We start from the raw sequence: 23,596 nt of genomic DNA, 5'->3' as shown, positions 1-23,596 counted from the left end.
GCATAGGCTTTCAACAAACTATGATCAAGAATATGAGTTTCTCAATGTTTATGTTTCAGTTTTCAAACAAAATGAATAATATAATAATGAATACTAATTAATTAAACAACCAACCGCATTAGTACTAGCTCCGCCACTGGCTTTGACTAATTTTTTCTCATATAATGCTGCTATTCAAATTCTAAAAAACTAAAGAAACTTTACAGATCTGAGGGAAGTACATCACAAAACAAATAGCATGAAGCAGAAAGATACAAAACTTCAAGGCCAGGCACATTCAGCAAGCACATCCACCCTCCTGGGTTTGAGAATCAGCTCCACCACCAGATTTAAGGTTCACATCAACCATATCTTCTTGTTTTGAAGAAGATAGTGTTTCCATTCCAGGTAATGCAGCGGCAATTTTCCGAAAGAGGGCCTAAATTCAGGTTTCACAAAGCAACACACTAAAGTCAGAACCAGTAGTTAACAAAAGTGTTGAGTTATATGCAAGCAGATGAAGCAATTTTTTAAAACAACCAAAATAGTTCATATGGATGAGATATGAAATCCCATATTTGAAAAACATTTCCAATATTTTGCCCAACAGAATGATATAAGAAAATTTTATTTGCATACTCTTGCAAGTTTGATTCTGAAAGGATAATAAGTTCACCAGGTAACAAAAGTATAGATTTGTCCAGGTTATTGCATATTTATTGCAAAACTAGTTGGAGGCTTACCTTAATATTAAAGCCAGCTTTGGCACTAGCTTCAATAAACATGACATTTAGCTCGCGAGACTTAGCTTCCCCTTCCTCTGTCGAGACTTGCCTGTAGACTCACATGAAAGATATTGCTTGTAAGGAAAATAACACCAAAATGAGCAACTGAATGGAAATTTAAACAAAGATTCATACAAGGCATAAACAATGGTGCAAAATGCACATGGTACATCTCAAGGGCCAAGATAATTCAAGCATCTATTGAGTAGGAGCAGAAATATATATCTCAGTCGATAATCACATGATATAGCCTATAGGGCTCTAATGCTCTGCTAATTCTATATTACCAAAACTTCGTGCTGTATTGGAAATTTTTAAAGGTCAGCAACATTATCAGTGCAATAGTTTGGACTTTGGAGAATGAAGCATTTTCCTACTTCCCCAAGTCAGAAATAAAATTTATCTAAGTTTTTCATCCAATTTTCACAATGATACTTAGAAATCCATTAATGATAGTTTATGAATATCAGCTTTTGCAGTCCCTCGTTCCTTTTTTCTCCATGCCCAATTCTTTCATGTGTGCACGTAGCTGATAAAAAATGTTAAAGCACCATGCAGAGTATAGATACCCCAAAGAAAATGTTTAGTAATTAGCCAAAATTTAAGAGATCACTGGATGATAGAAAACAAAACAGCCATGCCATGAGCAGATATGAGCTGCTATGGAATTGTTCTACCATTGATTAGATTTACCTCTTATCCACAAGGTCAGTTTTGTTCCCAACAAGAACAATAATAACATCACTGCCTCTCTCACTGCGCACCTCTTCAATCCACTTTGATGTATTTAGGAAAGTCTGACGGCCTATATCATAAGAATACTGAATAATTAGAATGCAACCATCATCAAAGTTTGCTCATACAAAATGCCAAAGCAATTCTGTGAGAATTGAAATCATTCAAAGAGATCCAAGAAAGTGACAATCAACAATAGGCAGTGTGACAATGTTTCAGCTTAATCACTCACTCACACACACGTGCAAGAACACATACATATAGGAATTACTAATATAAGGTTAAAATATTAGAAAAGCTATATGCCACATACATATTCCATTCAGAAACTCTTACTATATTTGCAAAGGAAACAAAAACAGAGAAAATAATGAAAGGAAAATGTATTTAAATGGCATACTTGCAACATCGTAAACAATGACAGCAACAGATGAGTCCCTTATGTAGCTCGGAATAAGACTTCTAAATCTTTCCTGTCCAGCTGTATCCCTGTTGGCACGTTTCAAACATTGATGAAAAAGAATTTTTTTTGTGGGGAGAAAAAGGACTGAAAAAAATAATTGTTAAGTGACAAAGAAATTGAGTAATGTTAATATAAAGCGACTAAAAGTTGCCAATAAATAAAAACACATCAAATTTGGAACCTCTCCCGATTAACCAACACACAACATACAAATAGTCAATCAATGTAAGGAAGCTACTACAGCCTTACATTTTCTTCTCTATAACTATTCTTTTCCCTTCCAAATAATATTCCAAAACCGATCACATGAGTATATAACATCTTACCACAATTGCAGCCGAACAGTTCGATCTTCAAGATACATAGTTTTTGATAGAAAATCAATACCAATTGTAGCCTGTTGCAGAAAAACAAGCAGAGTACAACTAACCATTAAAATATATAATCTATTAAAAAAAGGAAAATTCATATGGTGCAGGAACTTGCACACACATAATAGCTGAACGATAACTTTATATACTATATACTGTAGATATGTCAATGCACCAATGAGGAAATAAAGAATGCTGTAACAGGAAAGATGGTGATCATTTAAACAACCAGGTTCATGTATGGAGTATGGACAACAAAGACAATATGTATACTACAATCAAGTTGAATAAATGGATCACTCTGGCAAATAATATGTTCACTGTAAAATGCTAATCGTCGGAAGAGATGATTTTCTTCTACCAAAAATATCACATTTTCGACTGATTTCAACACCCTTAGAACCCATAATGGAAATGCCATCGTTGTCTCCCTAAAACATTCCAACAACTCACCATTCTGCCCTGATCCTCCGTCACACTCTCCCCTGATATTCCCTTTATACAACATGCAATTGCTACATATTTGGCATTGCTGAGAACATTACCCAATTATGTAAAAAACAACGTTTGATCCTGACCTACAATCTAAAAATTAGCAGAATTCATCATAAATAAACACAAGCTGGAAGCTTCACCCATGATCCCGCAGTAAAACCCGTGATCTGTCTAACCAGCTCCTTAAAAAAGCAAAACGCATACATGAATCTAAGAAATCAAACAACACAGATCAATCATAACAAAAAGAATTTACACAATTCAGTGACGTGCAAACATTTATTGTGATCAATTTTTCCTAGATCAAAGGCATTGAAGAAAAAGGGATCTAACGAATGAATGGAATGATTACCTGATAAGTGTTATCGAATTTATCGTACATGAAGCGAGTGATGATGCTGGTTTTGCCAACAGACTGATCACCCAAGAAAACCAGCTTGTACTTTGCAAGAGCTGACACTGGCGCCATTTCTCCACCAATCTCAACTCCAACCCTCCTTCTGATTCAGATTTCCCTTTTTATCTTCGTTACTACTGTTTTCTTTATCAATCCAAAAAAGAAAAAAAAATGTAGCCACTTTTTATTTCATCGGTGAGTTACAAGAATTCCATATTATATAGGTGGAATTTCTTGTCTCCTGAGATATTGTCAGAAAAAAAATATAGGTGGAATTTTTCTTTTTTACCTTTTGGAAATCGTAGGTGGATTTCAATTTTTATTTATAGTGGGACTTTTTTTTAACAAAATAAATAAGGATGAGCTGTCACTGGACCTTTTAGATTCACTATATCAATATTTGATGCGATCATAGCTTGTCGGTCTCAAGTTACAAAATTCATCAATTACCACGCCGTCATTGGTCATTTTAATTGGAGTATATACAATGTTAAGTAAATCAACAATCTTATTCCTATATCAATTACTAAAATCAGACATCAATACATTTGAATATAAATATATCTGTAATTTAATTTATTATCAATATGTATTTATATTTTAATATATATTTTATATTGATGGCTAATTTTAGTGTATACGTAATATAATCGTAAGTAAATAATATAGAGAAAGTATGAGGAGCCAATGAAATATTTATACAATATGTATAATGGAGGTTTATGGAGTATTACATACTATCGGTATCTCCTAATCTGACAAACCAAAAATTAATTTGTCGTAGATCAGAATTTCATTTAACAATCTACCACTGGCCAATGAATTGCGGACGAATGTGGATTGACTTACTGTCTAAACTCCAATTTTTATATTGGAGCTCAACTCAGATGACTGAAAATAAGGAAACGGAGACAGAAAATACTTCACAAAAATTTTTAGAACAATAAAAATTTATTAATCAAAGTATTTGATCTAAAATTTTATGAAAACCGATTTTGAATGATTATTCTTTTATCTTTTTGAGTAATGGCTTGGGCTCTGCCGGCCATTGATTTTTGAAGCCTCAACGTCAAGTATATTTTAAAATATTATGTGGACTATACATGGATGGAAAGTTTTGAATTTGACAGGAGGGAGGGACAGGGATAATCATGGTAGGTAGAGTGTTCTGAATAAATTCATGCATAAACATGGTCAATCCAAACGAACATACAAAATTTTAAATTTATCACACGTTTTATAGGGTACAATACAATGAACAATTCAATATTAAGTTGGCCAACTTTCACTACATTAGTACATTGTTGAAGGCATAACCAGCTAACAACATATTTCTGCTAGATACTAGATGAAACTTCTTTCAACCCTAACCCGCCCGACTTTTATATCCTTACTCTTTTCAAACAATGCTGTAAAAGACTAAAGAACCCTGCATAAAACAAAAAGCATGACACAGAAAAAGTGCAAGCACAAGATAAAGCACATTCAGCAAGCACATCCACTTGACTGGGGTTGGGACTGAGGATTGGCTGTTGAGGATTTCAAGTTAACATCAACCATGTCTTCTTGTTTTGCAGCAGATAGTGTTTCCATCCCAGGTAATGCTGCAGCAATTTTTCGAAATAGGGCCTATACATGTGTCCAATAAATAAAGGTATGGTGAGTGGGAAGCAAGAAATGTATTTGAATGAAATTCAGATATCGAAAGTTGTTTCCAGGAAAGAGATATGTAAGATGATACAGAGGAATTGGTAAAGAAAAATTGATCAATGCCTAGCTATTTGAATGTTTCGAATGGACCATAACCTAAAATGATTCAAACTGTAACGAGTAGATCACAGATACTTAGGCCCAAACTTATGCAAGACACAGCAGTTTAATTAGTTGCAACATATCATAAATGGAGAAACAACATAAACCTCATTACAGCTGTCCTCTAAGATGATGCTACAGAGAATACGATGCATAATGAAGAACTTTAATTCACCCGTTCTTCCAATGTTAATTATAAAACATGCACAAAGCCAGAGTCTCTACATCATAACTTTGTGCAATTCATTTTACTCAGGCAAGATGCATGAGATTTACTTAAGATGTATGGAAAGAAACCAGAGGAGAAGTTAGGCCACCTTTATATTAAACCCAGCTTTTGCACTAGTTTCAATAAACATAACATTGAGTTCGCGTGCTTTTGCTTCTCCTTCCTCTATTGAGACTTGCCTGCAAACTCACATAACAAAGACAGTTAGTACAACAATACAGAATGGATTTTTAAGACAGAAACTAAGCACAAGAAGAGCAAACCCAAGTTGCTAAAGCCTTTATTTGGAAGAAAGTTGTGGTCTATTTTTTGTATAACTGAAGCAGATAAAAAATTTTACTAATAGCCAAGACTTAGATTAACCTGAATGCAGGACATCTTTAACTAGTAAGCAATATCCTGATTCCTTGGCATGCTTTCTATGATAGCCAACTAAGGCATAATTGGTTAAGGATGGAAAGTCTTTATCCAATAAATGAAAAAAACCATGTAAAATGGAATATATGGAAAGATGGAGAACTCTGCACCTTGACTGTCACTAAAGCATTCCAATAGCTAGTAGAAAAAGCAAAGTTAAAAATAAAAAAACACCTCGGCGGTAATCAATTGACTCTATTTGACCAACAACTTCTCTCTCAACAACTTTATGTGCAAAGTTGCAAGTACTTAATCCAAATAATGAGTAATTGGATAATGCAGGAAGAAAATAATGGGGAAGTAATGAGCCAACAAAACATAAGCCAGTATAACGCATTTGTTATAAGAATCCTCAGCCAATACCTAAAAAGTAAACCTTTTTGAATTTTGGACCAACTAGCTAAACAAGTGTTGTTAGATCAGTATATGTGGCTTGGTTAATATTAGTTTGCCTATAGTTTCAAATCTTTTATGTTCCCATAAAATCATTCTCATATTCATTGTCCATTACCTCTTTTCAACAAGATCAGTCTTGTTACCAACAAGAACAATAATGACATCACTGCCTCTCTCTGTTCGCACCTCTTCAATCCACTTTGCTGTGTTTAGGAAAGTCTGCCGGCCTATAAAACAAAGAGCATCAAGTGTATCAGAAAGCAATCATAACAGAGCTCATAGCTTCAACTCCAATACTACCAAGAAGCAGAAACTGCATTCAGTGGCATAAAACAGTGCATAACAACAACAAAAGAATGAGAGAAAATAAATCCCGAAATGACATACTTGCAACATCATATACAATAACAGCAACAGATGAGTCCCTAATGTAGCTTGGAATAAGACTTCTGAATCTCTCCTGTCCGGCTGTATCCCTGTCAAATACACAATGAAATGGATTAAGAGCTTGATTTGTCAATCAAATGGAAGGAAGGAACACCAAAACTGAAAATAAATATCACCAACTAAACACTTTTTAACTTCAGCAAAAGCCAAAAATTCAAAAATCTATATGCTCAATATATTCAATATTCTTTTCGAAAAATAAACACATTTCCCTTCCACTATACAAAATGAGAATGTCGAACCAATATCTTACCATAGCTGCAGTCGTACAGTTCGATCTTCAAGATACATTGTTTTTGATAGAAAATCAATACCAATTGTAGCCTGTTGAAAGAAATGAAATAAAATAAATCAACGAAATCATAATATGATTTTGCTCAGCTAAAAAACAACGAAACTAAGATCAATTTGATGACATGGAACCGAATAAGCTACGTGCCTATTGTGCTCCGAAGCTAATCCTAAATCTCAAGGTACATTTTACTTAGCTGAATTAAAATCACACCATTACCGAGCAAATATGCATGAAATAACTAAATCTAACATATGATTTGATTAATCAGGAAATCAACGCATTGAACAGGAAGAGATCAAATCAAACACTGAAATTGGAGAGTGGAAATGGATCTGAGAGATGGAACCTGATAGGTGTTGTCGAACTTGTCGTACATGAAGCGAGTGATGATGCTGGTTTTGCCGACGGACTGGTCTCCCAAGAAGACGAGCTTGTACTTCGCAAGAGCTGAAACCGGCGCCATTTTTTGAAGTCAACAGAGCAACACAGTGAGATTTGACTGTGAAATCGGAACGAGACCTGATTCAAAGGAGAGAAACCCCACACACACAGACACGGTCGAGATTGATCTCCGGTTCTGGTTGCGACGAAGAAAAGAGGAAGAAGATCCAAAGACCTTCTCAATTGGAATTATTCTGTTATTTAAGTAATTTGCATGAGCCTGCCTGCCCAAAAATTAAAATAAAAAAAAAAACAACATATTTGTCTTTACTCAATCAACTTATAAATTTCCAAGAAAAAGATGCACCAAATGAAAAAAAATTGAAATTGATTTATAGATACATGAGAAAAAGACTATTTAGTAAGTCTCTAAATATTGTAATATTAGATTTATAGGATTCTAGTAAAACATCTCCAATGTGATAATTTGTCAGAAATTTATATATTTAGTCTAATAATTTATTAGAGATTTATTTGATATATTTTTATTTAGAAATTTAAAAATTTATTTAAAATTAAATACGTCAGTAAATCTCTCAAATATTAGAGCATTTTTATAGGTTTTTATTTTTTTTAGTAAAAGGTTTCATTTGGCTAAACAACTTAATTAAACTTTTTTTAAAAAAATAGTTTAAATAATAAATAAATATATTAAAAGTAGATTATAAATAAGTTATTTTATGTTTGGATTTTTAGTTTTAAAAATATTTATTTTATAAAAATATAGTAAAAAATAATAATATTATGAAAAAAATCATTTTTTTTAACTTCTCTATAAACTCCTAAATAACTTCTTAAAAAGTTGCAATTTAATTTTAAAAATTAAACTAAACATTAATATTACTACTTTTTATAAGGCAAAAACTCAAAAAAATTACTTTTAAAATTTTTTAAACGGGCTCTTAATGCGATAACTTTTTAGAAATTTATAAATTTAGTCTTGTAATTTATTAGAGATTTATTTAGATACATTTTTACTTAGAGATCTAGAAGTTTACTGTAAAATTAGACAATTTAGTAAGTCTCTCAAATAACAGTATAGCATTAGATTTATAGGTCTCTACTAAAACATGTCTAAGGTGACAATGTTTCAAATTTTTACATTTGTGTTAGTAATTTTGTAAAGACTTATTTTATACATTTTTACTTAAAGATCTAGAAGTTTATTATCATCCTTTAATAATTTACTCAATATTTTATTATTATTAAAAAATTATACATCTATTTTATAATTCTTAAGAAATCTTTTTGTTTTTTCAAAGATATGTAATTACATTGTTTTATAAAAAAAATACAGTCTATTATAGAGATAAAAAAAATTCACTTTGATAAATATCAAATACTAACAAAAAAAAATTAACAGAAGAGATTAGGATTCATAAAAACTGATATTTTATAATTTGAGTCATTTTTTGTTAGAATTTTTCTTGTTATTTCTATAATTATTGTTGCTGCTAAATTTTCACCTTTAAAAATCTCCAAATTTCTCGCCTTCCACATCGTTCAACACAAAGCTACAAGAAGGGTTATAGAAAATTGTCATCTTCCAATACCTTTACTTGCCGTTTGTCAGAAGACTGCAAATTTTATAGTTCCATTTTACACTATAGTATTTACAAAAGAAGAGGAAGACCAAATCTCAGGAACGGAACCACATTGCACCAAAGTGTGAAGGATTGTTTCGCTGCCATTTCTGCATTTTGGACACATTGTTAAAGTATCTGAAAATATCTGGTTGATCAAATTGAGTACAAGTAATTTTTATAGGCTGCTTTTCACATAAATTTTTTTACTTTGAATGGTAATTTTAACCTCTAAATTGATTTTCAAAGCGTTGAATTCGTCATTACCATTGAAAAGTGCTCAACTGATACCTAAAAAAAATCATAAATTACCCAATATCCCGATGCCACATTGTACTGCTTCCTCTTGTTCCAGACCCATTCAATCTTGTTCTTGTCATCGTCGTTCAAAGAGAGAATTCGTGAGTTGAGCTCAGAAAAAAAAAATGCTTCAACTAGCTCTTTATTCTATCTTCCATCCACTGTAAGTAGATTATGTACTCAATTGATGTCTATTACTGGATTATTGTTGTTACTAACCCTGAGTCCTCTCAGATACGAACTTTTGTGCCCGATCTTATATTCCATCTCAAACCATTTTTTATCATTTTTCTTTTCTCTAGTAAACTTTGTCAATCTTAGGAAGGTTAATTTTCTTTATCTGCCAAAAGTAAATTAGTATATTTATAGTATTTTTCTTTGAGTATATGTGTAAATAGCGATTAGGCTTAGTAGTAATTCTCCAAAATTGTTTACCCAACAAAATTAGGTTCTTGATTCTCAGATTCTTAAATCCCATTTCTCTTTTTTTTTGGGCTTGATCATACAATTCCAATTAACCTAAATCATCTTTTTTTCTATTTTCTTTTAATCCTACCAAAATTATTTTAAAATGATGTGTATTTCTTTTACTAGAGAATTTAAAAATTTAAAATATAAAAGTATATATATTAAAATAATTCTTTTGATAAGTCTAATTAAAATATGTATACTACCTGCTGATAACATTTTTTTTTCAAGTATAAACTCTTTTAAGATTTTTTTTTTATCTCTTCATAACCAAAAAAGTTAATTGGTTGTCTATTTCATCTCTCAACCTAATTCAAACGAATTAAAACTTAAGAGTTCTTTAATAAAGAGGGTTATAATATACAATTTTTTAAATTTTTTATTTAACAAATTATTGAAGATTCTAGTTTATCCTCTTGTTATAAATAAAAAGTTTTAAACTTTTATTTTATGTAATATTTAAAATTATAAATATCTATATTTAAATTTTATTCAATTAAATATTAAAAATATAAAAATATTAATTATGAATTTTATTCGTTACTCAATTGAATTGAAAAATTATAAAATGTTTGTAGTGTTTGTTGAACGAACAGAGTTTTTTTTAAGGATAATTTACTAATTTACATTATTAAAACAAATAGGTTTTATTATTATTCACGTACAACTTTTGCAAAAAAATTATATTTTGGTCCTCTTTTATTTTTATGTAATTTATTGGAGGATTTTACGAATTACACATTTTAATATAATTTAGACTACTAAAAATTATCAAGTGTAGTTGAGGATAAACATAAATTGCATTGCCACAAAATACGTGTATTAAGAAACTACAAATTATATGTAATTGGAGAAAAATTATCCGATGAAGGTTACAATAATATTATACATCTAAATTTATTTGATAACTAAATTAAATTAAGTTCGTATAAATTTAACAAAAAAAAACAATTTTATTATTAAAAATATATTTATACACTAATTTTTTAATCATTTATTTTGTTTTCTTCTTTTTTTTTTCATTCTTAATAAAAATGTGGGTCGTAGTTAAAAAAAACGAAAAAAAAAAGAAAAAAAAATAATAATAATAACGAAAAAGATGATGATGAGATGATAAGAATGAAGGGAAAAAAAATTAAATAGTAAAAAATTTATTAAAAAATAACATTGAAATTTTTGTTTTTTTTTTCTCTTATTTATGTGTTATTGCAGTTATTTATTTTTTTGTTTGATTTTTTTAATTTTATTTCTGTTAAAATAATAAAATAAAAAAATTATAATAAATAAAATAAGAAGAAAAATATGAAAAAGAATAATCAGTAAAAGATGAGGAGTGATAATTTTGAATTATGAAAATTTATCAGAAAAAATAACATTAAAATTTTTTAACAATAATACAAAATTTCTTAATTTTGACACCAAAATTTTGCTACAAAAATACAAAATTATTTTTTTAATGCTACATTTTTTTCTTCTTTTTATTTTTTTTCTTTATTTTTTCTGTTACTCTTACTTTTTTTTAAGAACCTTGCTTCTCATATAAAGATTATTTTTCGGTGTTGTATATTTTGTTGTGATTATTTTAATATATGATTTTGTGGTTGATATTATTGGTTCTTATTCTATATAAACAGGTACACAAATAATATTGAATCATGAACAAAAATACACCCAAATTAATTTTGGATCAGTTAACGTTATCAATATGCTTAAATGACACCAGAACTACTAAATTTACTAAATTTACATTCAATGACCTAATTATACAAAATCTAAGTGAACGATACTAAATGCACTTCAATTAATTCATAAATGCACCGAAAACCAACTCATAAATGTACTGAAATTATTTAATGATTGTAAAACATAAATTCATATCGAAAACAATAAGATTGAATCATGAAAAAAACACATATAAATCAATTTTGGATCAAATAACGTCATATGGTAAAAATTCGACGATAACGATAACAATAACAACAATACGTATTAAAAGATGACGATGACGATAACGATGATGATCATGATGATGATGATAGAAGAGGAGGAGAAGAAATTCAAGTGAAAAAAAAGGTGGAAGAGTTGGTAGTACAATGGTGATATTGATAATGATGATAACGAAATAGAAAGATAACGAAAAAGAAGGAAAATAAAAAGAGAAGAAGAAAGCGCAGTATTAAAGGTGAGAAGAAGAAGAAATAGTTTACGTTAAAAGCGAGAAATTATTTACATTTAAAAATCAATTACGTATAAGTAGCGTACAAATATAGAGAAAGTTATAATGAACATGATTGAATAATTCACTTGTTGTAAAGCATTATTGTAAAAGCTACATTATATTATAAGCAAGTACATTATTAATTAAAGTTAAACAATCCTAAAATTTTAACTCAAATTAACTAAAGTTAATAACTATATTATAAATTTGATTTTAGTTAATAATATATTAAATTTTTTCAGTTAATAATGTATTTTGTTTTATTTAATTTAAATATGGGTAAAGTATATTTTTTGTTTATGAAGTTTGACAAAAATTTTAAAAATATTTTTAAATTTTATTTTGTTTTAATTTTATCCCAAAAATTTTTTATTTGTATCAAATATACCCTCAACGTCTAATTTTTTAAAAAATTTAAGACCAATTTAATAATAATGCATGAAAATTATACTTAATTTGTTTGTGTCAATGGTTATTCTTATGAAATTGTTATTGAATTGGTGCTAAATTTTTTGAAAAATTAGTCGTAAGGGATATATTTCATGCAAATCGAAAATTTTTTTGACAAAATTAAAACAAAATAAAATTTATGGATATTTTTAAAACTTTTGTCAAATTTTGAAGACAAAAAATATATTTTATTTTTTAAATATTTTTTAATTTTATAAGCATTATTTAATTTTTTTAGTTAATAATGTATTTTTTCATAATTTCTATAGTCTCCAACGAATTATCTTTGTCAATTGTACATAATTTACCGTTGTTTTCCACAGTTTAATCCATAGTAGTCTCCTATTATCTATATTCAATTGAATAGATGTGGTAATTCGTGACTGTTTCTACGGATGAAAATAGGTTAGGTCAGGCCAGTCTTTATTCTTAATAGATTTAGTCTGTTATGTATTTTATTGATCTGAGTTTGTTCTACTGCTATAAACTCTTTATAAAGTATTAGGTCTGATTTGTTATTCAGTTTAATCTGGCTTAAAATCTATTAAAAAGTCTGATAATTTTTTTTATAAAAATAAAAATATTATTTAAAAAAATAATTTTTTAATAAAAATATTTATATGTAATATGTCATATTTAATATTTATAAAAATTTTTAATCTTTTAAACTATTTAAGATATACAAAAATATTTATAATAAAAAATAATAAATTTAAAATATTTCATAATTTTATTAATAATAAAAAATTATTTATATATTTAATTATATTTTAACAGGTTCAGGCAGGCCTGACAGGTCAATAAAACTAATTAGTGAGTCTAGTCTTAGCCTATTAATAAATTAAGACTTTTAAAAAAGTTTGTGCCTATTTTATAATAAGCTAAGTTAAATCAGACCAAACACAAATCAGACTGCAGGTCGTTTGACCTTTTTTCACCTCTAACAATCTCTCACAAATTATATTAAAATATAAAATTTATAGAAGCTTCCAATGAATTATATATATATATATATATATATATATATATATATATATATATATATATATATATATATATATCGTTTGACTTTTTTTTTACCTCTAACAATCTTTCACAAATTATATTAAAATATAAAATTTATTGAAGCTTCCAATGAATTATATATATATATATATATATATATATATATATATATATATATATATATATATATATATATATATATATATATATATCGTCTGACTTTTTTTTCACCTCTAACAACCTTTTACAAATTATATTAAAATATAAAATTTATAGAAGCTTCCAATGAATTATATATATATATATATATATATATATATAAGGACCAAAATTTATTTTTTATATAAATTATAATTGGTTAATATTAAAGTCTATTTATTTTAATAATGCAAATTATATTTTTAGGAATAAAATGCTTTTTTTATTATAATTGGTTGAACTTACTATTATCCTGGAGGTTGCTGCATCATTTTCAGTTACAGAGACAGAAGTATGGGTTATTTTTATGGGTCTGAGTTTAGCAGCATAAAAGTATTTTTTGGAAATAAAAGTGAAAGGGAATAATATTAAAGTAATACAAACTCTGAAAGCTACACTAATTTTTACGGGTCTCAGCGGCACTATCATAATAAACTGTAAAATCTTTTTGAATAATTTTAAGTTTTACAACTTTACACGTATAAAAAGAAGTAAAAATTAGTAGCACACATATTTGCTAATTTAGCTCATACCAAGTTAAATTTAATATAGTTGGAAAAAACTCCTATAATTATTTATAATTTGGTCTATTTTGATATTACGGGTCTCCCTTCTTAATATAAATTTTTCTTTAAAAAAAAAATTCATCACATGATTAAGCATTACATGTAGTAAAAAAAAATAAGAAAAAAGCATTACATACAATTATCCTTCATATTAGTATTGATAAGAGTTAAATTTTAAAGTGATCTATAAAATTAGTATCGTGTATTAAAATTGTCTTTAAATTTTTAATCATACAAATTACGTCTTTGATATTAATAAAAGTATATTAAATTAATCTTAACCTATTTTTTTCATTAACGGAGTAATGACGTGATTTGATAATGTGGACTATTAATAATATGTGTTAATAATTTGGCCACATATAAATGATATATTGACTAGTGATACGTGACATACTGACGTAGACGGTTGTACCACATATTACAATGCTATTATTTGATTACATATTAGTTTGTATCATGTGTCGCAATAATATTTGTTTATGTATTATCTACTATGTTATCCTTGTAGATTTGCCAAATTGATATGTAATTTTATATTAAATTATTAATTTTAAAAACTAAAATGAGTCATTTAATATAAAATTAAAGACTAATTTAATACATCTACACTAATAACTTAACAGATAACACATAAAACTGGCATATAACCAGAAAATATTGTAATATATGAAAAAATTATTTATGTTAGCATGCCACGTATTACAGATTAGTATATTATTATATTATTACATGTAACCAATTATTAAGAGATTTATGTCACCAATAATTTACGTTATTAAATTTTGTCATCATACCGTCAATAAAAAATGAGTTAACAACTAATATATATAATGCATTTTTATTTATTTTAGAAGCCTAATTAATACAATTAAAATTTTATAAATAATTTTAATACACGACCCTAATCTCATAAACCATCTAACTCGTCCTTTATGACTACCATGATACTATACTATTTAGTATTTCTTCTTAACTATCATTTTAGGTGCGTATAAAAAGAGAAAGTTTAGAAAATTAATAGTTTTATTAAAATTTGGTCCGTATTTAATTAATAAAAAAGATTAATTTTATACTATTAAAAATATGAGTAAAATATATTTTTTGTTCTTGAAATTTGATAAAAATTTTAAAAATATCTCTAAGTTTTATTTTGTTTCAATTTTATCCCAAAAGTTTTGGATTTGCATTAAATATATCCTTGACGGCTAATTTTTCAAAAAATTTAAGACCAATTCAACAACAATTTCATAAGAAGAACCTTCAACACAAACAAATCAAGCATAATTTTTATGCATTATTGTTAGATTGGTCTTAAATATTTTGAAAATTTAGCCGTCGAAAATATATTTGATGCAAATAAAAAAATTTTAGAACAAAATTAAAACAAAATAAAACTTAGGAGTATTTTTAAAACTTTTACCAAATTTTAAAAACAAAAAATATACTTTACCCTAAAAATATTAATAATAACTAATTAATAATTACAAATCATAAAAATTATTAACTCTAGTATTTCTCTAAAAAAATTCTCGAGCCCATTTCTCTATTCCTTATTTTGATTAATCGACAAAGTTAACTAATTTGCGCTGATGATATAAGTATTTTGATCTTAAGTTCACATTTTAATAAAATATAAGAATATATTATGCTCTTAAATATAAACAGCAGTATTAACTATTAAAGGATTAATATATTTTATAATTTATAATTATTAATTAGTCATTATTAATATTTTTAATAATATAAAAATATATTTAATAATATAAGATAGTAAGATTATACAATTTTTTAATAATTAAATACTGATTAATTTTAATAAAAATACTAATTTTTAAAATTTTTTTAAATATAATTTTAAATAATAAACAAATTAAATAAGTCCTAGCCCATTAATTTATTGGATCGGATCCAGGAAATTCAACTATTCATAGTATTTTTTATTGCCAAAAAATGCTTTGTTATATTTTTTTTTAAATTATATTAGTTAATTAATAATTTTTTAAATAATATGAATAATTATTAATAAAATAAAAATACGTTATATTTTTAAATTATTTTTCTAAATTTTAATATTAAAATAACTATCTACATAATTAATAAAATAAAAATCTGATAGATTTATTATTTATATTATTTAATATTTTATTATTTATCTACTGATAGGACAATATAACACTAATGATTATATCTCTAATATTTTCTAAACTTCCATTGTATGTATTATACGCTTAAATCATTGGCTCTCTATACTTTCCCTATATATATATATTATATTATAAGAATAATGGCTTATTTGTACAATGTGTACAATAAATTATATGAGTTACAAAATGAACATCTCCTAAACTATCTAGAATAATTTGGATTCACCAAGAATCGAGGATCTAAAACTCTAATATTATGTTATAATACTACTCATCCCAAAATTTTAACTAATAAAAAAAATAACACTAATAATTATATCTCTAATATTTTCTAAACTTTTATTATACATATTATACAAATATTCCATGATATCTTTGTACTTTCTCTTTTTTTTTTTATACTATCTAGTATCTTTTTCCAAAGGAAGTGAGAAGGAGTAAAAAAAGAGACGTTGATGTGCTTCAGAACGGTGACAGCTGTTACGCCGAAAGCTAGGTGTCTTGCAGCGTGGCGTTACTATACTTACTCTATCAATGTTGAACGTATCGGTTTTATATAGTTTGTGACTAGAAAAAACAAAGAAAAACAAACGCAGTTGCAAACAACAATAAAGAATCGTTAATGTCGACGGCAGGAACACCGTTGGATCCGCATGATAAGATGAGGGCTAGGGACGTGAGCAAAGTGGCGCGTGGCGAGCAAGCTCCGAGGCCTCCTCATGAATTCGGCACCGTTTCTCCACCTCCTCCTCCTTCTTCCACGGATTATATCGATGCTAAGAAAAGCAACCAGGTAACTACATTTCAATGCGCTATATATATATATATATATATATATATATATATAATCTTACCTGCCTTATTACGATGAATTAGTTTTCATGGCAAGACTCATGAAAACCTGAGTTTCTATTAATTAACCTTGCCCACTGATTTTGATGCCCTAATGAAACAGGATGAAAATGGTGCCAAAGTAGCAACCACGGATTATCAAACGCGGCACTGTTACGTGAAGTACGTGGAATATCACAGGTAAGTGGAGATGATAATTATTATTTAAGAAAATTTCATTTTTTTTTAGAGATGATAAAAATGAATTTTTTTTCTTTATTTGTAAAATATATAATTTTTTATAATTTAAAAAAATTTCTCTTTAATTTATTTTATATTTTTGTATTGATTAATATTAATTTTATTTATTTAAAAAAATTATTTTTTATAAAAATATTTTTTAACAAAAAATTTATTTTTTATTAAATTTTGTTTATCATCACAATATTTTTAATAATTTTTTATTGATTAAATTATATTTTTATCAATATTTTTAAAAAATTAATAATTAAATTATTTTTTAAAATATTCTTCAATAATTTTTTAAATTATTAAATTATAATTTTATCAAAATTTTCATTCACAATTATTTTTATATTTTGTTATTAGTTTTTTGATATTAATATATATTATTTTAATATTAAATAAAAAAATTTACCACTATTAATGGATAACAATTAATATATATTGATATCAAAAAATAATTTAATCAAAATTATTTTATTTAATATTAAAATAATTATTATAATTATTAATAAAAATTTTGATAAAATTATAATTTAATAATTAAAAAATTATTGAAGGGTATTTTAAAAAAAAATTAATTATTTTGGAGACAATGCGATCGAATAAAGTATCGTATTGTCTCCAATGTTTAGGATTATGAAAAGTTACAAAGTTGTCCTTAACGTTTCAATTGTCCTATTTAAGTTTTTAACATTTTAAAATTGGGTTAATGTTGTCCTGTCGTTAGATCCGTTAATAAAATTGACGGCGGGACAAAATTTAGACAATTTTGAATGTTGGGGACTTAGACAGAACGAAAACGTTTGGAATAAAAATGATACATAAAAATAAATTTTAAATTTATCTTTTGATAATATCAATTTTTTACTGTTTTACTGTACATAGTATTCAATCATTCTTTAATCACATCTAACTAAATTACACTTAATCACATTATTTTCATCTTAAATAAATTTATTTTTTTTATAATTTTACACCTAAAAATTTTTAGTCATCATGAAATATTTATAGAATGATTAGTACATAAATTTGTAGAAAAAATTATATATACACAATAAAGTATAAATTGTACATTTTTTCTCTAATGTATTCAAAAATTTTTAATATTTAATTTAGTTAAATTTTATTTTTTATTTTATTTTTCAATAATATCAATTTTTATGGTAAATAATTATTCAATTATTTTTTTAATTTTATTCTTAATCATATTAATTTTTTTAAGTGAATTTATTTTTTATTAAGAATAAAATTAAAAAAAATTTAATAAAAAATAAATTAAATAATTATTTGTCGTAAACATTTGAAATCTCATATATTTTACATATACTATATAATTAAATAAGATAAAATTTAATTTATATAATATTTTATTAAATTTTAAATTTAGAATTTGATCAATATTTTATCAGTTGAATTAAATCTATCACTTTAATATTTTTCACTAACTATAAGAAGTATGTAAGTTATAACATTATAATACAATATAATAACCAAATCATAATAATTACACGATGTAATTTAATTAGTTGTTATTATTACCATAATTATTTTTTCAAGTTTATTAAAAATTAAAATTATTGAAATTATTTAATTTTAATCTTAATTAAAAATAAATTCACTTAAAAAAATAATGTGATTAAAAATAAAATTTAAACAATAATTAAATAATTTTTTATTGTAAAAATTTGATATTATTAAAAAATAAAATTAAAAATAAAGTTTAACTAAATTAAATATTAAATAATTTTGATACATTATTATTAGAGACAAAAAGTATTATATATATATATATATATATATATATATATATATATATTTATTGTAAGTTTATGTACTAATCATTCTACAAACATTTTATAATAATTAAATCATAAAAAAATTAGTTTATTTAAAATGAAAGTAATACGATTAGTTTATTTAAAATGAAAGTAATACGACTAAGTGTAATTTATTTAGATGTGTTTAAAAAATAATTGAATACTATGTACAGTAAAAAATTGATATTATTGAATGAGAAAATTAAAATTTATTTCTATATATCGTTTTTGTCTCCAATGTTTTAGTCTTATTTAAGTTCCTAACGTTTTAAAATTGTTTCAATTTTGTTTCGCCGTTAATTTTGAAAGGGACTTAAATAGGACGATTAAATAGGACGATTGAAACATTAAAGACAACTTTGGAACTTATTCCAAATATTGGAAACAAAAACGATACTTTACTCATTATTTTTTTTTAAATATTTTGGTAAAAATATAATTTAATCAATAAAAAAACAAAATTTAATAGAAAAAAAATTTACTAAAGAATATTTTTGTAAAAAAAAAATTTTTAATAGATAAAATTAATTTTTAGTTAACACAAAAAATTTTAAATAAATTAAAAAGAATTTTTTTAAAAATATATATATATATATTACAAATAAAAAAAATTAAAAAATATCATTTTAGTATCTTTTACAGGAGAAAAAATATATTTTTTCTCTATTATTATAAAGTATTTAGCTTTTTTTTTTTGGGGGGGGGGGGGTTAAAAACGAAGGGCGAAGGGGGAAGTAATTAAAAGTTTTCTTTCTTATTAATTCTCCTTTTCATTATGATTAAGTGATTTTATTTTTCTTCAAATTAACTAAAAGAGTAAATGGGTAATTGGACACAGAAAGATTTTTGTGCACACAATAAAATTAAAATTCCAATTTAAATATTAAAGATGTGTAACCACAGACAAAATTAATCTGTTGTTTTCGTTAAAGTTTTATTATATACGTGATGATTAAAATGAGTTAGCATTTTTTATCATTATCATTGTACAGGGTATCTTACGTGAAAAATAACAATTTTATTTATTTTGAAATCAACACATTATTATAATTAAAAAATAGACTATCATTTTTTTTAAAGATAGAGTATCATTTTTTTAGTAAAATTTCAAAAAATTATTTTTATCTATAATTTAATTATTAATTTTTAAAGTCACTAATTTCAACTCTCGTCTTCGTGTTTAAGTTCAACGTCAATTTCATAGTTATATCATCTGAATCCATCTCCTGACTCAAAACAACATTTTGTCTTTCAGAAAATAAATTTTACAATAAATTAGCATCCAAAATTGTTTTATCTCTGTATTTATTTTCGACTCATCTAATCAAATGAAATACTCGCATGTCAATTCAGTTTTTTTTTTTTTTTTCATTGAAGATGAACAGAACTAAGACATAAATAATATAAAAAAAACTTTCAATAAATACAGTTTAAAACCAAATTCCAAACGCATATCTTATACAAAGGTCGATTTTTAAGTGTTCATGATTTTAACAAAACCACCCGATTTTTTACTGTTAATGATTTTAACAATACCACCTCAATGTTATGGTAGTGTTTGTCATTATTGAAAGTTTTTTTTTTAATTCTGATGCAATTTCGAAGGTAAAACACATTAATGAACTATTTTAATTTTAAAATTATGCTAAGGTCTTATTTTGATTTTTGTTACAAGTATGTTTTAAATAATTTTATGTAAATCGAATCAATTGAATTCAATTTAGTATATATATATATATATATATATATATATATATATATATATATATATATATATATATATATATTGATTCTATTTACAATATATGCTATATTAATTAATTTGATTTATTATTGAACCGTACATATATAGTAAATTGAATCAATTTGATTCGATTTATCACTTATAATATATTAATGACATTTGTTTTAAAGTTAATATAGAATAAATAAATAAAAATATTCAATTTAGTTTCTAAAGTTATACTCGAATCTTAATTTAGTCCTTAAAGTTTTAATTGTCTCAATTGATGGAAACCACCTAGAGACTAACATGATTAAAATTTGAAAAGTTTAATGACTAAATTGAAGTAATTAAAATCTTAAAGAATTAAATTGAGGCTCGAATGTAACTTTAGGGACCAAACTAAATATTTTCTCAATAAATAATAAGTCGTAAAATCGAATCAATATGTACTATTTAGTATTGATTTGATTTACATATATATGTTGTATTAGTAGTAAATTCAATTACAACATATACATGTTTTACATTGAAAGAGTTTACATGAAATCATTTAAGACGTGCTTTTAAAAAAAATTAAAATAAAACATTGACGTAATTTTAAGACTAAAATAATTTTATATCCATCAATGTCATTTAAGCTATTTTGGCGGGAATACTCTTTTAATTGTTACATCTAGACATATTTTCAATTTCTCACCTAGTTGCTTCAGAAAAAAATTTGTAAAACTAGAGTTTAATTAATTTAGGGCTAAAAAATGGTACTATTTTTAATAATATTTTTATTTTAAAATAGATAAAATTATTATTTTTCACTTCAGATATCCTAAATAGTGATAAAAAGTGCTAATTCACCGTTTTAATGGCTACGTATTCATTAAATTTAATGAAACTAGTCCTTCTAATAATGATAAATTAGTTTTATTCATTATTAGTCATTTTTAGTGTGTATATTGAAATTTTGATATTATCGTATGTATTTTTGTAACTTCAAATATTTTTTTTATATATATTTGTGTTTATTTATTCCAACTAAAATAATTGTTTTGTAACCGAATTTTTTTTATAAATAATTGTATTTTTCTTTTTTATTTTTAACTTAATCAGATGCATTAAGCAAAAGGGCGAAAAGACATTTGAATGCAATAAACTTGGCAATTCTCTTAGCTCCTCATGCCCAACTGAATTGGTGAGCCACAAATTACAATGGTGCAAACTTAGGTGCAATCGATTTCACGTGAAATTGATAGTTAAGACTTCACGTCAAATCATCTAACGATTATTAGTTGTGAACTTCACGTAAAGTCGACTGTAATTGAGTTTTCACCGATTTTCATTCAAGTTTTTCTTCAAGTCTTTTAATTTTTCCTCTTTTACAAATCGCATAAGGGAATTTGTAACGAATTTAAACACAATGTCATATAAATTTTTATTTTTAGTCCTTTTTCTGTTTTTTATTTATTTATTTGTTTATTTACAGATTGCAGAATGGGATAAGGAGAGAAGAGAAGGACAGTTTCCTGATGCGTTATAGGCTTGATTGTATCATCTTTTATTTTGAAAAAAATTGGTAAGAATAACACGTGTGAAATTAGACTTTGTATACCTTCTTAAAAAAAGATTGTCAGAACAATTTCTTTTATGTAACCAACAAAAGGCGTAGCTAACTTTAGTCAATTTCTTTTAGGATGCATTCTAAGGTCTGAGAGAAAAAATATATTCATAATATATAAAAAAAAATTAAATTATATGAAAAAAATTAAATTACATCGTGAATTTTTTTTTTTTGTAATTAGATGTTAATAAATAATGTGATAATCGGTATGTTTTCTCCTTGATACAAACTTTCATATATACATTCTAATCACAGCAAATTTTTTTCTAATATATACATTCTAATCACAGCAAATTTTTTTCTAATATAACCGTTTGATTTGTTATCCTAATTTATTCTTACAAAAAATATATATGACAGATTGTTATATACGTAAATAATCAAACCTTCTAATTGACATTTTTATATATAACTTATGTTGACCGTTGTTACTCCTCTCAAGTTGGTGCCTGTAAATTTTGAATGTCCAATTTGACTAAGAGTTTTTTAAACTATTTCGTCCCAAGAGCCTTGGTGAAAATATCAGTTAGTTGGAGATGAGTAGGAACGTAAGAAGGTAATAGTCAATTGTGTATGATTTCATAAAATGATAGTCGACTTTAATGTGCTTGGTATGTTCGTGGAAGACTGGATTTTTAGCAATGTGAAACACCACTTGACTGTCGCAGTGCAAGCGAATGAGAGCAGGATGCGACACGTGCAGCGAGGACAATATATTCTTTATCCATATTAATTTCTTAGTTGTCTTGGCCATTGAGCAGTACTCCACGAGATAGGGGTGGTACCGAATTGAATGAACCATCCTGTAAGAGATCGGCGCGTTAGCGAACAGCCAGCCCAATCAGAATCACACCAGCCATAGAGTTGCAAATCATTTTCTTTAGGTAGAAGTATGTCCTGCCCCGAATGTCCCTTCAGATACCGAACAACCCGTAAAGCGGCGTGCCAATATTCAGTACGTGGGTTCTGCATAAACTGGGACAAAACATGAACATTATAGGCGAGGTCAGGTCTGGTGAAGCACAAATATATGAGTCTTCCAACGAGGCGGCGATACATGCTAGGATCAGAGATAACAGGGCCAGCAGCGGATGCCAACCGGTGATTTTCCTCACACGGAGTAGCTGCGGGCTTAGCAGTCAGCAAACCTGCTTCAGTGATGATGTC

The 23,596-nt window shown here is 26.0% G+C and overlaps 3 protein-coding genes across 4 annotated transcripts; 1 reads left to right on the top strand and 2 right to left on the bottom strand.

Annotated features, from left to right (window-relative positions):
* Positions 1–21: 21 nt before the first annotated feature.
* Positions 22–3,590, bottom strand: LOC112747920 (ras-related protein RABH1b-like). The gene is made up of 6 exons (XM_025796128.3): positions 3,181–3,590; positions 2,289–2,359; positions 1,900–1,988; positions 1,458–1,569; positions 723–813; positions 22–418 (listed from the first exon to the last, which is right to left on the bottom strand). The coding sequence occupies exons 1-6, from the start codon at positions 3,295–3,297 to the stop codon at positions 278–280; spliced, it is 621 nt and encodes a 206-aa protein (XP_025651913.1). The 5' UTR covers positions 3,298–3,590; the 3' UTR covers positions 22–277.
* Positions 3,591–4,416: 826 nt separating this feature from the next.
* Positions 4,417–7,625, bottom strand: LOC112747919 (ras-related protein RABH1b). The gene is made up of 6 exons (XM_025796127.2): positions 7,168–7,625; positions 6,780–6,850; positions 6,467–6,555; positions 6,195–6,306; positions 5,355–5,445; positions 4,417–4,854 (listed from the first exon to the last, which is right to left on the bottom strand). The coding sequence occupies exons 1-6, from the start codon at positions 7,282–7,284 to the stop codon at positions 4,711–4,713; spliced, it is 624 nt and encodes a 207-aa protein (XP_025651912.1). The 5' UTR covers positions 7,285–7,625; the 3' UTR covers positions 4,417–4,710.
* Positions 7,626–16,741: 9,116 nt separating this feature from the next.
* LOC112747917 (putative cytochrome c oxidase subunit 6b-like) lies at positions 16,742–22,491 on the top strand. 2 transcript variants are annotated; one of them, XM_025796125.3, is made up of 4 exons: positions 16,743–16,990; positions 17,153–17,229; positions 21,922–22,003; positions 22,295–22,491. In XM_025796125.3, exons 1-4 carry the CDS (start codon positions 16,820–16,822, stop codon positions 22,346–22,348), a joined length of 384 nt encoding a protein of 127 aa, XP_025651910.1. In that variant the 5' UTR covers positions 16,743–16,819; the 3' UTR covers positions 22,349–22,491. The 2 variants fall into 2 exon arrangements, with proteins under 2 accessions (XP_025651911.1, XP_025651910.1); XM_025796126.3 differs by lacking the exon at positions 21,922–22,003 and having other exon boundaries at positions 16,742–16,990.
* The last annotated feature ends 1,105 nt before the right edge of the window (positions 22,492–23,596 follow it).

This window comes from Arachis hypogaea, chromosome 15 (genome assembly GCF_003086295.3).
Source record: "Arachis hypogaea cultivar Tifrunner chromosome 15, arahy.Tifrunner.gnm2.J5K5, whole genome shotgun sequence".
Taxonomy (NCBI): Eukaryota; Viridiplantae; Streptophyta; class Magnoliopsida; order Fabales; family Fabaceae; genus Arachis; species Arachis hypogaea.
Note: the sequence above shows the minus strand (reverse complement) of the source record. Positions and strands in the feature narration are given on the sequence as shown.

Bases quoted from the DNA above. Each gene is read 5' to 3' on its own strand.
- LOC112747920 (XM_025796128.3), bottom strand. From the start codon at position 3,297: ATGGCGCCAGTGTCAGCTCTTGCAAAGTACAAGCTGGTTTTCTTGGGT. The intron at 1,989-2,288 runs GTAAGATGTTAT...ACGTGCCAACAG, and splicing joins ACTGTTCGGCTGCAATTGTG to GGATACAGCTGGACAGGAAA. The intron at 1,570-1,899 runs GTATGCCATTTA...CTTATGATATAG, and splicing joins CATTGTTTACGATGTTGCAA to GCCGTCAGACTTTCCTAAAT.
- LOC112747919 (XM_025796127.2), bottom strand. From the start codon at position 7,284: ATGGCGCCGGTTTCAGCTCTTGCGAAGTACAAGCTCGTCTTCTTGGGA. The intron at 6,556-6,779 runs GTAAGATATTGG...TGTATTTGACAG, and splicing joins ACTGTACGACTGCAGCTATG to GGATACAGCCGGACAGGAGA. The intron at 4,855-5,354 runs GTGGCCTAACTT...ACACATGTATAG, and splicing joins AAGCTGGGTTTAATATAAAG to GCCCTATTTCGAAAAATTGC.
- LOC112747917 (XM_025796125.3), top strand. From the start codon at position 16,820: ATGTCGACGGCAGGAACACCGTTGGATCCGCATGATAAGATGAGGGCT. The intron at 17,230-21,921 runs GTAAGTGGAGAT...TAACTTAATCAG, and splicing joins AAGTACGTGGAATATCACAG to ATGCATTAAGCAAAAGGGCG. The intron at 22,004-22,294 runs GTGAGCCACAAA...GTTTATTTACAG, and splicing joins CCTCATGCCCAACTGAATTG to ATTGCAGAATGGGATAAGGA.